General features: G+C 46.9%; 1 protein-coding gene and 1 long non-coding RNA gene across 4 annotated transcripts in view; one reads left to right on the forward strand and one right to left on the reverse strand.

The window, feature by feature from the left end:
* Window positions 1-56: 56 nt before the first annotated feature.
* Window positions 57-5,581, reverse strand: LOC132688123 (uncharacterized). Of its 2 annotated transcripts, XR_013552057.1 has the most exons (4): window positions 4,924-5,581; window positions 3,530-4,223; window positions 933-2,094; window positions 57-708 (listed from the first exon to the last, which is right to left on the reverse strand). It is a non-coding gene; the product is annotated as an uncharacterized LOC132688123 (long non-coding RNA). The 2 variants fall into 2 exon arrangements; XR_009614422.2 differs by having other exon boundaries at window positions 57-2,094.
* A 47-nt stretch (window positions 5,582-5,628) lies between these two features.
* The window catches only part of CRK (CRK proto-oncogene, adaptor protein), a 57,109-nt gene continuing 46,365 nt past the window's right edge, over window positions 5,629-16,372 (forward strand). For both annotated transcript variants that reach the window (XM_078437576.2, XM_060646902.3), the window contains exon 1: window positions 5,629-6,035. In XM_078437576.2, coding sequence (XP_078293702.1) covers window positions 5,795-6,035 — 241 coding nt within the window. In that variant the 5' untranslated portion in view covers window positions 5,629-5,794. The remainder of the gene's footprint in view (window positions 6,036-16,372) is intronic.

A 16,372-nucleotide genomic window follows, 5' to 3' on the forward strand; every position in this document is an offset into this window, starting at 1 on the left:
ACCGAAGGGCTGCTCAGCCTGGCCCACTGCTGTGGGCCAGGGGAAGATGCATCTCACACAGTCCCTGCCCAGTGGTCCTCAGCCCAGCGGAGAGAAACACAGCCCAGTGTGGGAAGTGCAGGCCCCAAGGGGCCTGCTGACTAGCGATGGACTCAGTGGGGGAGAAAGGCTGTAAACACTTCACAGAGAAGATGACATCTGAGCTGGGTCCCAAAGGATAGGCTCCAAATTCTGTGGCAAGTGGCAAATAAAATCTAAATTGGCTTGGGCAGGAAAGGCATTTATTAGCATTAGCGACCTAATGGTCCCAGGGTAGGGCTGCTTGCAGGCACTCAAACAACATCGTTAAGAACATGTCTGGGACCATCTCTTGGCTCAGCCTTCCTCTGCGGTGGCTCCACTGTCAAGCAGGTTCTGCCCTGTGGCATGGCGGCAACAGTCAGCAGCAGCTCTGGGCTTTCACTCTGTGAGTTGAGCATAAGGAGGTAGGAAAAAAGAGCGTCTTTCCCAGTAATTCAAAAGTCTCAGGGGGCGCCTGGGTGGCTCAGTCGTGGAAGCGTCCAACTTTGGCTCAGGTCATGATCTCGCCGTTCCAAGTTCAAGCTCCTCATCGGGCTCTGTGCTGACAGCTCAGAGCCTGGAGCCTGCTTTGGATTCTGCGTCTCCCTTTCTTTCTGCTCCTCCCCCGCTCATGCTCCGTCTCTCTCCCTGTGTCTCAAAAATGAATAAACGTTAAAAAAAAGAGACCAAAAAAAAGTCTCAGAGCCAATGTAGAGTAGACCAACTTGAATGAAGACCTTGAACTGGGTCTTCCCTGACCCAACTGTTGCAGTTAGGGAGAAGAGCACATTCTGTTCCGATAGGTGCCTGCCAGGTCTAGGTCATGCGTCTATCCCCTACCCCAGCCCAGACACCAGCAGCATGAACCACACCTGACTCATGGTCCAAGAGCGGGGGCAGATGGCTTCCCAAGAGATCATCAGAGTGGTGCCTCCAGAAGAAAGGGAATGAGTGTTGCAGGCAGCATCCACAGAACTTGGCAGATGGCTAAGAGTTTTCCCAAGTGGGACAGGCGTGGTGAGCAGAAGGAATGGCAAAGGAAGGGGTTAAAGGCAAGAAAAAGTTTAATTTGGGGTCAAGCTATCTGCCCAGGAGCTTAGATTCATCACCCGGGGCAGAAGTTTCCGATGAATGAGATACTGTGCAACGTGGGACTATCTTGGGCTTGACGCAATCCTGTGCGCACAACCTAGATTTGACACTCCCCCAACTACGGGGGAAAAAAAAGCACCACAATAATTTGTCCGCTCTATCAGTAGTGGCAGTGGCTGCAAGAAGCCGACAGATAAGATAAGCATTGTGCTGGGTGCAATTAGCAGCTTTAGAACCCAGCAACACGCCTTTCTCTAGCAAACTGCGATGTGTGCAAGGGCCGCGTCGCAGACGTGACCCACGTGCAGCCCAGGAGCCTTGGCCTCTGGCGAGGCAGTCAAGAATGGTCTGCACCCCCAGCTCACGTCCTGCAGGAAGTCCAGTGCCCTCCAGGAGTTGCGTGCCAACTGTGGGAAGCTACATGGGGCCCTGGACAAGAGTCTCCACCCAAATCTCCGTCCATTCCTTCATTCAACCAGTATTTACTTAATGTCTATTATGTGCCAGGCTCTCTGCCAGGCGCTCGGGATATAGCAAGAACAAAAAGCACCCAAATCCTTGCTTTTACGGAGCTTACGTTTTAGAGGAGGAAAATAAATAAAGCAGAGAAGGAGGAGAAGCAGAGGTGGCTGCACCATTCGCCTTTGCAAATGGGCGGGTGAGGGAAGGTCTCCCTGAGGGGGCAACACGGGGCACAGACCTGGAGGAGGTGAGGGACTGACGGTGAGCCGCCAGTGGAGGGAACAGCAAGTGCAAAGTGCGGAGGCTCGTCAGAGGAGGAAGAAGAATCAGAGGAGCCAGGGACGGGAGAGCAGGGGGAGACGACAAGATGGGCACGGTTGCATCTTGCCTCCTTCAGATGTTCTTGACTTCCTCAGCTTGGAGAGGATGGAGACAACGAAGGTGACACCTTCTCTTGGATGCCTCACTGCAAAGGCTTTCCTAAAGGATGGAGGCGGGGAGGGGCATTCACCTCGCGGCAAGGCATACAACGCATTCTGCCTTTCTCCGTCTTTAAAAAATTTTTTTAATGTTTATTTATTTTTCAGAGAGACAGAGACAGAATGCGAGTGGGTTAGGGGCAGAGAGAGAGGGAGACACAGAATCCGAAGCAGGCTCCAGGCTCTGAGCTGTCAGCACAGAGCCCGACGCGGGGCTCGAACTCACGAGCTGTGAGATCGTGACCTGAGCCGAAGTCGGACGCTCGGCCGACTGAGCCATCCAGGCGCCCCGTGTCTTTCTCTCTCTTTTTAAAAAGATTTTAAGTAATCTCTACACCCAACACGGGGCTCAAACTCACAACCCTGAGACCAAGAGTCGCATGCTCCACAGCCCGAGTCAGCCAGGCGCCCCCCACAACCTATTCTCACCGGTCCCACAGCACATCACCACATGGGAACATCTCACTGACTTTCCTGGGAAGGTCTGGCCTCCTGCCTCGGTTCCTAGCACACTCTCCTCTCCTAGGCCCTCCTGGAATCCCCTCACAATTCCTCACAGAGCTTCCCCCCCCCTCCCCCCGCACCGCCCCGTGTCTGCCTCTAGATCTTATCTTTGCACATTTTAAGACCAGTCCCATCTCTGCAAAACTAAGGGCTACCCACTGGGAGGTGGGGCATTTCTCTTCATAGTTCAGAAACTCCAGCAGAGGTTTGGAGATTTTTGTGTCTCCTTCCTTTCCCCCCCGGTCTCCCTACATGGATGAGAACAGGGTAGAATGGTGGTTTTGTACTAATACGAATTGTGTCTCCACATACTCACCCACCTTTTCTTTCTCTCTCTTGCAAGGTGATCCTGTCAGTTTTCGCTCTAGATAGCAATATTTTTGTCGTCTTTGGTACAAATCGTCTTTGTTTGCTTTTTTTTTTTTTTTTTAAGGCAAACTGTGTAATAGTAGTAACCCAACTCCAAGGGCTTCCTTACATAATAGTGTGGACTTATGCAGTGCACAGCCTGCACAGCTGTACGAGGCAGCTCTGATTACTTTAGATAACTCAGTGCAGGCACACAAGCAGGTCACTGATCCCCTGCTCCTCCTCCCCTGCTAAAATAAGGAATGCCTTTCTCTGGTTAGGAGAGTTGGGAGTAAAGGACTTTGGTGTGTTTTTCTCTTGAATGGGGCAGGCTTCTCTTTTTCCTTTTTCCTTCTGCTTCTCTTTCAGGTAACTCCCCCACAACCCACCCCGGCACCAGGAGCCATTCCTAAGCAGGAAAGTCACATTTTTTGTAGGGCAAAGAATGGGGGGGGGGGGTGCAAAAGCCACCATTACAGCACAAATCCCAAATGTATGTAGGGGAGACAAGGAGGAGAAGAGAAAGGACGGAGGCGCAGGATGGGTTCGCCTCCTCCTTGTTCCAAGGCCACTCCTGTTCCTACCTCGTTGGCCTCTCTGTGCTCAAGAAATAACACACGCGAGTAGCCCCTTGGGTCTAGGTCTCCCTCCTTGTCGATCTCCTTGCTTATAATCCAGTTTATGATCTGTTTCCTTCCTTCCTCTGTGCCTTCCTTCCTTTCCCTTTTTCTTCTTTTAAAGTACGTTTTCTGTCATATCCATATGCCCCGGAGAGAGGGTTTGGAGAAATGGCTTCAGAGCCCACAAGCAGCCTCCTGGTAAGGCTTTGCCTCAAGGCTCCGCCATCCTGGAGAAGCGGAGAGCAGGCACTCCTCTTTCCCAAAGGGCCAGAATTCACACTGGGATGGCTTCTGCTGCTGGCTTGTGGTAACTTGGCTGTGACTAAGCCAGGGTCACGATGAGTCACCCACAGCATGGAAGGTGCCTTTGCTCCCCTTCCCTTCCCAGAGCAGGCCCAGGAGTGTGTGAAGTAGATCCGGAAGAGGTGTGCTGTTCATGTTAAGACCAAAGGCTGATTTTTTTTTAATGCCTATTTCTGCCATCCTCCCCCAGCCTCGGGTCCTTCTCCGTTCCTATCCCAGGAGCCTGAGGATGTGGCACAAGGACCATAGCTCTCTGTTCCTTCCAGGATTTGAATGCCAGCTCCTCACTCGGCAGCCGTGTGTCTCTGGACAAATTACTTAACCTCCCTGAGCTTCATCTGTAAAATGGAGATAGCTGTAAAATAGGTTGTTAAGAGGATTAAATGAGATGACCCGTATAAAGGCGGTTAGCAATTGGCACTCTGCCTAGCAGGTAGTATTCCCTGGATAAACGTGAGCCGTTATCATAAAACATTTGTGTAGTGCCTCCTACACTAGATGCTTGGCCTTCGAGGAGCTCTAGTGTGGGACACGGACAGATCTGTAAACGAAAGGTTACAGTACAATGGGTAGGAACTGTCATGGAAATAATACGGACACAGCGCTGTCGATGCAGAGAGGGAGGGATGGGTGGTCAAGGCCGGGACACATTTGAGTTTGAGATCTGGAAAGGACTGAAAAGGTATTCCAGGAAAAAGAAACACAAGGTTCACGCAGGAGCAGTTAAGAGGAGACTGTGGCCCCATTTTACGCTGGGAGCTACACCGAGTTTTCACACCTGGAGACCGTTCAAAGTTGTACACAGGGTGGCAACAGACTTAGAGCTGTAATTTAGAAAGCTGACGCTGGCAGATATGTGCAATGCACTTGGGGCAGCAAGACTATAGAGCACGAGTGAGCAGCTGTTCACAGGAATACAGATATAGATGCAGAATACAGAGACAGACATGCTCATGACAGCAGGGAAAGTACAGGATCCCCACGGCCACAATTAGGGTTTAGAAGAATCTGGGCAAATGACTTGAGAGATTGAATCAGTACGGAGAACTCCATACCTCTACCTCGCTTGGCACATTCCGCTTCCTTTGTGTTGAATGCTCTTCCCCCACTTGCCATTCAACATTCAGCTCAAACCACCTCCTCTGGTAAGCCACTTCATATTGAATCCCTTTACAGACTGGATTAGCACCCCCACCCCCACCCCCCACCGTGCTCCTAGAGTCCCTTCTCGGTTCCCTATCACAGCACTTGGCATTCCTTTGTCATTGTTTCCTGGTTCCTCCCACTGGTGGTGAATTCGGTGAGGTCAAGGCCCAGCCTTGGTCACCTTTGCACCCACAGTGGTGTCAGTAACTGCTGAATGAATCAATGCGAACAAAAAACTTTAGCCAGTATAGACAAAAGCTGGAGGAACCACCAGAAAAAGACGGGTCTCCCGGAACTCAGGCCCTGGGGCCACATGCATCTTTTGTACTCCAGTTCTGGCCCGGAGTCGCCGCCTAGAAACTCCGGGCCTTCCAGGAACTTGAAGCCTGGTGCAGAGAAGAGCCTCGGGTCGCAAAGCACAAACACAAACCTCCGCCGACTGCTGGCTGAGCCCCTACCCCTCGTCCCAGACTTTGCCTGTCCATCCTCTGCAGTCCCGATCCCCGCCAGGTGGCGACGCACGTGAGAACGCACGCGCAGTGAGCGCTCGAGCCATCTTTTGCCCTTCTCCCAATGGCGGGTGGCGGTCCCCTTCCCGGCATCCTCGAGGGGGCAAAGCGCGCGTCATTTCCGGTGGGGAAGGCCCGCGGCCGCCGCCGCCATTTCAGGCGCTGCTGTGAGGCTGAGACCGGAGCCGGTCCGCTGGGCGGCGGGCGCCGGGGCAAGAGGGGCGCGCGCGCGGCGGCGGCGGCGGCCCAGCGTATAGGCGCGGAGGCGGCCATGGCGGGCAACTTCGACTCGGAGGAGCGGAGTAGCTGGTACTGGGGGCGGCTGAGCCGGCAGGAGGCGGTGGCGCTGTTGCAGGGCCAGCGGCACGGGGTGTTTCTGGTGCGGGACTCGAGCACCAGCCCCGGGGACTATGTGCTCAGCGTCTCCGAGAACTCGCGCGTCTCCCACTACATCATCAACAGCAGCGGCCCGCGCCCGCCCGTGCCACCGTCGCCCGCCCAGCCTCCGCCCGGTGAGGACAGACGGGACGGGAGGCCCGGGGCGGGGGTGAGGGCCGCGGAACTCCCCAGCCTGGCTGGCTGCTCCTCGCGAGCTGACCTCCAACGAGGGACACGGGCAGAGGGCTGGAGCGACCATGGCAGGGGGGCAGCCTGGTGCCCGGGCTCGTTCCCACCGACTAGCGGGCGTGTGTTGGGGGGTGGGGAGAGGAGGAGCCGCTGACCCAGGCCTCTGGGTGTGACTTGGGAGGACAGCCCGGGGGAAGGGGAACTGCTTCGGCCCCAGGGTGGGGCTAGCGGCGGGGCCAGGCACAAGGGCAGGGCCGGGCAACGTGGGGACAAAGAGCTGAGGGGGATGTTGGCACTGCGGGGGCATCACTTGGCACCGGTTCCCAGAATGAATCCGATAATCCTACAAGTGGCTTTTTAGGCTTGAAACATTTCCTGTAGTGTTAGAGAGCCGGGTTTGGTTTGGAGAGCTATTCTCCCCTGCTGGCCTTTGGTAGGAAGTCACCACATACTAGCCGGGAGGGATGGAGACACCCTCAGGAAACCGGTCAGCTTTTTCCTTTCTTGGGCATTTTTCCAAAATACTTTTACTGCCCTCTTCCCCCACAGAGGACGAAGGTGGTGAGCTAAGCGCCTTGGTGATAGAAGTAAGCCCTCTGTGATCAGCCCAGAACAAGTTGATGCCCAGCTGATAGTGTCCGAGAGATCTTAGCGTCCAGAGACTGTTCTCCACAATTACGGGTTCTAGTTTTCAAGGTATTTGGGGGAGGACTCCCCCCCCCCCCCCCCCCCCCCAGGAAATAAGCCAGTGGAAACCATCTTTTCCTTCAAAGTGAAGGGACCTTGCAATTTCATTGGACTTAAACATTGTCAGTCTTGTAAGTCAGGGCCTCTCCTTTCTCAGTAACTTGGGGGCTGTGACCTAGGTTTTCCTTAGCAAGGATCGTTGAGACGTGACTGTCTTATCGATGTCTTTGGAGAATGTTAACGAGATTTGTGCACTTAGTACTTGAGATTTGTGAGGTACAGAGTAATTCTGAGGTTCCTATCCTCTTACCATCATCTGTGTCACAGCACGGAGAGGCTTTGTCTTTCTCATTGTTCCCAAATTGAAGCAGTTTCCTCCTGACCAGTTGAGGCAAGCTCTGGGCCAGTCTCAGTGAATTAGGAAGCTCCTGAGCCAGGCTTTGCAGACTTGCAAATTAGGTAGTCCTAATTTAGATTTATTCACTCTGGCCAGAAAGGGGGAGATAGGATAGTCCGTCTCTTTGTTGCTAGCACATACCAATGCCTAAGTCTTTCTCAGTCTCTTTGCTTTAATAGCATAACATGAGACAGGAATATTGATGTAACATAAATTTGCCCTAAACCAGATATAGTCTACCTTTTACCACCTTCTTGGTATCTAGGTTTTTGCATTACAATGCAGTAATATGATGTCAAACTGTCACCAAAGCTTAATTTTCAGCCTTTTTGTTTGTGTATCTGTTTTGCAAAATTTGGGAATGGCAGCAGGAAGTTTTGCTAGTTTGAGCTTTCTCCACACCTTGGTGTTATGACTTTGTATCTCTGCACTTACCTTGATATTGAGCTCCACCTTGTCATAACAGATACGAGTTCACATGCTTGTCCCAAGAGAGAAGGTGAAGATTGCCAAGGTTTGTAGATGGGGTGTGGAACATTCATGGGCATTGTGGTAATTCTCGTTTCTGGTAACGTGCCCACTTTTTCCACGTAGAGCAATTGATTGAGTTGCTGTCTTTATAAAGATTACTTAATCTTTGTTCTCCCCCTCCCCCATCAAGCTATTTTCTTTTGAAACTACACAGGAATTCTTGAGTTTTAGAAAAGCATGCACGGTATTAGCTACCATTTATTGACTGGTTATTCTATGCCAAGGACTTTGCTGAGTACTTTCTGTGCTTTATTTCATTCTCTGTCTATAACAATCTGAGGACAAAGTGCTATGATTTCTATTTATTAAAGTGTTTTCATTTTAACAAAAAAATATTTTTTTTTTCCATTTTATAGCTGAGGAAACAGAGTTAAAGATTCAGTAATTTGCCCAAGGTCACATAACTAGTAAATGACTGAGCCAGAATTTGAACCTTCGAATTCTGACCAGAGAGCTTACGTTATTATACTATACTTCTTTCTCTTTCCTTTTAAGATCTCAACCATGCACATAGAGGATTCAACACTTCTGTCTCTGTCCTGGGGTTACAGGTTCTATTTAAAGACCAAAAGGAAAGGATGACAAGAAGAAACTCGCTTTAGCATTTAGATAATACATGTCTGCCATCTAAAAGTCAATGATGAAGCTTTAAAAATCCTTATTTGGTAATTTGAACATGAAAAATGAGCTTTTTACGTAGGATTATATAGCATATTTTCTGGACATAATACATAGGTAGAAATTGTATAGAATGGCTTAGTTTTTAGAGTCATAGGGATAGAATGGAACAGGTATTCTCAACCTTTTCCCGTGAACCTATTTTTAACTTAGCTGTTCAGCCTCCATAGGCTGCCGTAGTCTGAGAGCAACCTGCCTTATGCCTCAGGGCCATAAGGCAAGGTTTTGTCAGGTCTGCTGGTCATACCTGGTCAGGTTAGACTTCAAGGTTGACCTCTTGGGAAGGCTTTGCAATCACTGATTCACACGTTTCTTCTTCAGACAATGAGGTATTACTAGACCTTGATCAGTAGACAGTCAACGAAACTGAGTAAGTGTGATCTGGGAGAGTAGTTATAAGTTTGAGCCCTGGAGCTTGGATTTGAATCTTTCTTACCTGCCACTTACTACTTATATAACTTTGGGCAAGTTCTTTAACTTCTGTCTGTTTCCCCATCTGTGAAGAAGGGGGAAATAGTAATACCTCATAGAGTATGATACCTCACTATGTTGTGAGGATTAAATGAATTTAGTATATTAAATACTTATGAATGGGGCCAACATATGGGAAGTACTCAGTAAGTATTAGATATGTTAGTCTTATGAGGTTGGGAGAGCAGGACTTGAAGCCAAATTGAAAACTCTCAGCTTTGAGAGGCTCACAGGTAGGCACAGTGTGGATTGGTGGACACTGGCAGGTGCCTGGGTGGAGGGGAATGGGGTGCATCAAGAAGTGTGAAAAGGACCTTGGATCCAGGACATGGAAATAAAGAAGACACCTGTTGTTACCTGCTTAACTCAGAGCCTTCTACCTGTTGCTCTGGTGGATGAAGGGAGCATAAAAGCTTGCCTCCTTTTGAGGGGGGAGGGGCAGAAGCTAAGGTGGTTATTGTTTGTGCTGTCTCTTCAACGTGGTGTTGCACTAAGCCACTTAGAGATCTTGTGGGACTGCTCATTACCCACTGCTCCTTTTTTTGTTCATCCACCATTTGTGTTTCATTTGTTTACCTGGTCTTTGCGGTTCTGAAACCTGGTCCTCAGGTTTTACTCGTCAGTTACAGAGCATCCATCCATCCAGTGGTTCTGGGGGGAAGTTCTTCAGTGAGTTACTTCCACGTTTTACAAGAAAAGGATTCCATGGTAAAAGGAAGTAGGTTTATTTACTAGAGGACTTCTCTAAGCCTTTACTATGCTTATGTGAAATTAGTAGGTATTGGATACTGGGTTTTTCAAACATATTTGACCACAAGACTTTTTGAGAAGCATTTGAGATTCTGTAGAACCTTTTCTGGGAAACAGTATAGTGGACTTTGGGTTTGGGATTAATTGGAAATTTCTAAAGGAATTCAGAAGTTTGGGCAGGGTATTAAGCTGAATTTGCTTTTTATTAAGCACCTGTAAGGTACCAGCTACTTTTAGGAACTTTGTTGTAATAAAGTAGGTGTTTGGCCCCATGAGAAGTTAAATAACAGCTCATACAGCTAGTAAATGGCAGAGCCAGAATTCATCAAACCCAATCAGTCTGAGTCTGCAAAGTACCAGGCTGATAGCTAATAGCTACCATTTTTAGAAAGTTCTGTTTGCTTAGGAGACCAGACATTTGATACCTCTTTAGGAAACCTTCTCAGATGGAAGTCAGCAGCCTTTTTATCCCTTTGTATTAGACAGGTGGTGGGGTGTGTGTAAGCAATTTCTATAAATACCATAAGCAGAAGAGAAGGAGTGGGAATTAAGGAAAGGGAAAGGGAAAAAGGAAGTGCTGTGAGATCAAGGAGACGATGATAATGGAGCTGCTGAGGTGGTACCCACGTCAGAAGTGACCTTGCCTGTCATAGCCCACAGAGCTCTTGGGTGTCCACATAACCTTCAGGGAGTCGTGTTGTAAAAACTGATGTAACCCAAGGGCTAAAATGCTTAGAAGTAATGAGTTGAGCATGTACGGAAACCAAAAGAATATCTAATTGCTTGCATTGATTGTGATTTCTGAACGTGTGTGTTCATAACTGCATGTTCAGAATACCAGCGCAGGTTTAGGTAGAACAAATCAGTGAGGTTTTCCAAGCTCCAGCAATGAGAACCTTGTCATTGGTTCTTTTCTCTAGACTGACTGTATCTCCTTCCTTTCCCGCCCTTCTATTTCCTGCCTTTGGCTCTTTGTGGTTGGAGGGAGATGGACTAGGGAAAAGGAACCAGGACACACAGCTGTAATGAGGTTTGGGCTTATCTGAGACTTACCTTTGTTCCCTTCCCCTTCCCCTTCCCCTTCCCCTTCCCCTTCCCCTTCCCCTTCCCCTTCCCCTTCCCATTCCCATTCCCATTCCCCTCCCTTCCTCTGGAGTTTGGATCGATGAAACTTGATAGTCTATATAATCTGATTGCTTCAGCAGTACACAAAAACAGGCATTCTTCTTGTGGTATTATTATAGTGTCATTAGAAGAGAAAAAAATTTATGAGTAAGGAATATCTAAGATTTCCCTTGGTGTTTTGCCTATATTTCTGTGACTGCCGGGGTTGCCAAGCCAAGCCAAGAAAGAAGTCATAGTGGGCCCACTTCACACCATGTAGCAATTGAAGAAGAAATGAACAGCTTCCTACCTTTATGTTTATGGCGGAGGAGCTGCCAGTTTTTCCTTTCAGAATTCTCCCAGCAATCTTTCTAAGGGAATTGGTTTTGTGGTCTTATTTGTTCTTCTAAACTCTTTTCCCCCAAAGAAACACAAACACAAAACACATTTTATTTGGGCTACTACAGTAATGGAGGAACTATAACAATGGATAACAGGGAGTGGTTACTTTCCTTTTTAGAGTGAAAAGAGTGCCTTGGAAATGTTCAGGCATGATCAAATCTTTCATCATGATTTTGTTGTATCTAAGAACACAGTTTGATGTTGCTACTGTTTTTTGTAAGAACACCTCTCCCCTTCAGAGTGAAAGCAGGAGGTGGGGCGCCTGGATAGCTCAGTAAGTTAAGCGTCCAACTTTGGCTCAGGTCATGATCTCGCAGTTGTGAGTTCGAGCCCTGTGTTGGGCTCTGTGCTGACAGCTCAGAGCCTAGAGTCTGTTTTAAATTCTGTGTGTCCCTCTTTCTCTGCCCCTCCCCCTGCTTGTGTGCTCTCTCTCTCTCTCTCTCTCTCTCTCTCTCTGTCTCTGTCTCTCTCTGTCTCTGTCTCTCTCTCTTCTCTCAAAAATAAAACATTTACAAATTTAAAAAAAAAGTGGAAGCAGGGGGGAAATAACGTCTTCCTGCGATACACTGCTTTGGTTACACTGTGTATGCCTTTACATCCCCAGTTATGTTGTGAGCTTCTCAAAGCTGGGAACAGACTTTCATTTTACTTCTTTACCTCACTTCAGAGTTTTGTTCATTAATAATATCTAACATTTATTGAGTATATACCGTCTTCCAACCACTGTCCCAAAAAGGCAACTAGTGAAAACCATTTGGCTGTTGCACCTTGGCATGTAGTCATGTAAACTCGAGCAAAGAAACTTTCCTCCCCAGGTGTCATTAGGACCATTTTCTACGCCATGGATACTCTGCTGGTGTGAGAGTTCTCTCTACCACTCAGCCCTGAAGGCATTCTTGAGCAGGCAGTGCTAAGTAGGTTTCCTTGGAGCTCACACTGACCCAATCCTTAACAGTTATGCAGGTCTAAAGGATCACTTAATTAGCCTAGTGGTGATAGGCAGAATGACCATGTGTCTCCCTGCCTACCAGACTTAAATAAGAACAGTTCCCCTTCATTGATCCCCTTTAGTGAAGAGAAACCCCAAAATATAGCACCACCGTGCTCTGGTGTATTCATAACCGAAATTCTCTTTCTAGTTCAACACTCAGAACTATCGTGATTGTGCCTGCTAAGTGTTCTCCATAGATATGTAGTCCTGGGTCTGGACATCTATTTCAGCATCTTGAGTTGGAGAGACAGCATTACTGAATGTGGGCTATTAACTTGTTTTAGCTTACAGCTTGTTTAGCTTACAGCTGTTCATTCATTCATTTATGTAAAAACGGAAGGCATTCATTCATCAGAACTCATTCTGTATTGAGGACTTCAGGTTAACTTCCAAAGTTTATCTTCACTTCTCCTCACTACTGAATTTTAAATGTACTTTTTCTGGTCATTCTAGAAGTGATTTCTAACAACAGAATAATTGGGTCTCATTTCTTTTAGAATGCAAATTAATTTATACTTCTGGGCTACCACAATATTGCTATTTCACCATATTAATCACTATGGCTTTTAGATGGTGGACCAGTGTTCTTGGAGTGGAGAGCAGAAATTGACCATTTTCCCTTAACAAAGGACTTGAACAAGTAACCTTCCCAAAAAAAGTACAAATAGTAAACTTGAAAAACACCAAATAATCAAAGATGATATTTAAAAAGAGATCACGTTTCTCATTAAATTGGCAGTGATTTTTTAAATGCTGTTTTGGCAAGAGTATGGGGGAAGTGGGAACTCATAAACCACTGGTGGGAGTGTAAAATTGTACAGATTTTTTGGAGGGCAATTTGGCAACATAAACCTTAATGGTTTTTTCTTTTTTCTTTTCTTTCTTTCTTTCTTTTTTTTTTTTTTTTTGAGGGAGACCACATGACCACATGTATGCAAGGGAGAGAAGGAGAGAGAATCCCAAGCAGGCTCCACAGACATGTAGCTCTCACAACCACAAGATCATGCATGACCTGAGCCGAAATCAAGAATTGGATAGCTTGGGGCGCCTGGGTGGCTCAGTCGGTTAAGCGTCCGACTTCGGCTCAGGTCATGATCTCGCGGTCCGTGAGTTCGAGCCCCGCGTCGGGCTCTGTGCTGACGGCTCAGAGCCTGGAGCCTGTTTCAGATTCTGTGTCTCCCTCTCTCTCTGACCCTCCCCCGTTCATGCTCTGTCTCTCTCTGTCTCAAAAATAAATAAACATTAAAAAAAAAGAATTGGATAGCTTAACCAACTGAGCCATCCAGACACCCCTAAACTTTAATGTTCTTACCCTTTGCTCCAGCCATTGCATTTCAAGGAATCTATCCTAAGGAAGTAATGAGAAAAAAGTTCATTAATAGTTAAGAAAAAAATGCTCACAATAGAGGCACCTGGGTGGCTCAGTTGGTTAAGCATCCAACTCTTGGTTTTGGCTCAGGTCATGATCTCATTGTTTTGTGGGTTCGAGCCCCGAACCAGGCTCTGAGTACTGACCACGAGGAGCCTGCTTGGGAGTCTTCCTCTCCCTCTCTCTGCCCCTCCCCTGCTTACACTCTCTGTCTCTCTCAAAAGAAAATAAATTTAAAAAATTGCTTGTAGTAGCATTTTCACTAGCAAAAAGTTGGGAATACTTCATTTTTTTAATTTTTATTTTTTAAATCCATTATCAGCATTTATTCCATTATCTGTATTTATTTATTTTTAAAGTTTATTTTCAAAGAGGGAGCGTGTGAGCAGGGGAGGGGCTGAGAGGGAGAGAGAGAATCCTAAGCAGACTTCGCACTGTTAAGCACAGAGCCAGATGCAGGGCTCCATCCACAAACCGTGAGTTCATGTCCTGAACCGAAACCAGGAGTCGGATGCTTAACCAACTGAGGCACCCAGACACCCCTATTTGATTTATTTTGGTGTTTATTTTTCAGAGAGAGAATGCACGTGTGTGCATGAGCTGGGGAGGGACAGAAAGAGAGGGAGACGGAGAATCCCAAGCACGCTCTGCACTGTCAGTGCATATCCTAATGTAGGGCTCAAACTAATGAACCATGAGATCATGACCTGAGCTGAAATCAAGAATCAGATGCCAACTGAGTGAACCACCCAAGCACCTCAATTTATTTATTTTTAAGAAGGCTCCATGCCCAGTATGGAGCCCAGTGTGGAGCTTGAACTGATGATGCAGATCAAGATCTGAGCTGAGATCAGAGCCAGAAGCTTAAGGGACTGAGCCACCCAGGCGCCTGGGGAATACTTTGTAGCTATTAAAAGTCATGTTCTTGAAAAGAGAGAAAGTTTTTATTGTATAAAATAAAATGTTTTTCATAGTAGGAGAAAAGGCAAGATATAAAACTTTATAGCAACCTGGCTATGAAAACCTGTATAAATTTATGACACACACATACACACAGATCTATATTAAAATCTGGGAGGTTGTGGGCACCTGTCGTTAAGTGTCCGACTTTGGATCAGGTCATGATCTCACAGTTCGTGAGTTTGATCCCTGCTTTGGGCTCTGTGCTGACAGCTCAGCCTGGAGCCTGCTTCAGAATCTGTATCTCCCTCTTTCTCTCTGCCCCTCCTGCCGCTGGCACTCTTGTCTCTCTCTCCTCAAAAATGAATGAACATTAATTTTTTTTTTAATCTGGGATGTTATAACTCAATGCTGAGTGCCTGTAGGTTAAGGCTGATTGAAAAAAAAAATCCAACCTCCACAAAATCCAGTTTTCTATAGAGTTATTTATTACTTTATCAGGAAGCCAAAGGTTAAAAATCCAATGAAGACAATTTGATATTTTGGCACTTAGCAGAGTGTTAGAGGTGTTCCTTACTAGAAACTTTGTTTCTCATTTGAACTGATACTATGTTAATTTATTCAATTCTAGAATCTCAGGATAAAGGGAATGCATTCTTTTTTTTTTTTTTTTTTTTTTAACATTTATTCACCCTTGAAAGATAGAGACAGAGCGCAAACGGGGGAGGGCCAGAGAGAGAGGGAGACACAGAGTCTGAAGCAGGCTCCAGGCTCCGAGCTGTCAGCACAGAGCCCGACGTGGGGCCGAACCCACGGGCCACGAGATCATGACCTGAGCCAAAGTTGGCAGCCCAACCGACTGAGCCACCCAGGCGCCCTGAGAGGGAATACATTCTGAAGTATGCCCTGTATGTCTAGGGCCATACACCTCTTTGCATCATATGAATTTTAAAGATTCCTAATGCATTTTCTCCTTGACCCTCAGGATGTCCTCAGAGGTTGAGAATTTTATTTTTATTTTTTAAAAGATTTTAAGTAATTTGTACACCCAACACGGGACTGGAACTCACAATCCTGAGATCAGGAGTCATGTGCTGTGAGTGAGGAAGCCAGGTACCCCTAGACGTTGAGAATTTTAATGCTTCTTTATTTTTTCAAGCATCCTTATTTACTTTTTTTCATGACCTGTTTGCCTCAAAGGGAACAATACTGTTTGCATGTTTTATTTCAATGAAGACATTAGGAATTGATTTTTAAGCAGCTTTTTAGTTTCTTTTTATAGGCTCCTTGATTCTTTTGCCTCATTAAGATTCTTCTTCTTTTTTTTTTTTTGGCTGTCAGAAATAAAATTGAAATCAGCAATCATAGATTAAAAAAGATAGTCTTGGGGTGCCTGGGTGGCTCAGTTGGTTGAGCATCCAGTTCAACCCAGGGTTGTGGGATTGAGCCCAGCATCAGGCTCTGTGCCAAGTGTGGAGCCTGCGTGGGATTCTCTTTCTGTTTGTCTCTCCCTGCCCCCCGCCCCCCCACATGCACATGCACTCTCTCTCCCTCTCCCTCTCTCACTCTAAAAAATAGGTTAAATGAAAAAACAATTTTTAAAGAGATAGTGCCTGCCTGGCTGGCTCAGTCAGTAGAGCATGTGACTCTTGATCTCAGGGTCATAAATTTGAGCCCCACATTGGGCACAGAGCTCACTTAAAAAAACCAAAAAACAACCTTTTCTTAGCAATTGTACATTCTAAATGTGAAGAGAAGGAATGTATGAGCCTGGTATAGATAAATAGCAAGTTCTCCCCACCTCTTCTTGGAAAAGCTGCTGAGACCTGTGGAAAAGAACTCGCTACATTTCCTGAGGTTGAAAAGAAGATTTTAACAAAATGTTAAGCCTTATGCTACTCTGTAAATGGGATAGCACAGAACATTTTGGGAAAATGAACAAAGTCTCCATGTTGCTTTGTCTTTTATCCAGTATGAGAATATGCCCCGACTGATCTGGTCT

The sequence above is a fragment of the Panthera onca genome, chromosome E1 (assembly GCF_046562875.1).
Source record: "Panthera onca isolate mPanOnc1 chromosome E1, mPanOnc1 haplotype 2, whole genome shotgun sequence".
Classification (NCBI taxonomy): Eukaryota; Metazoa; Chordata; class Mammalia; order Carnivora; family Felidae; genus Panthera; species Panthera onca.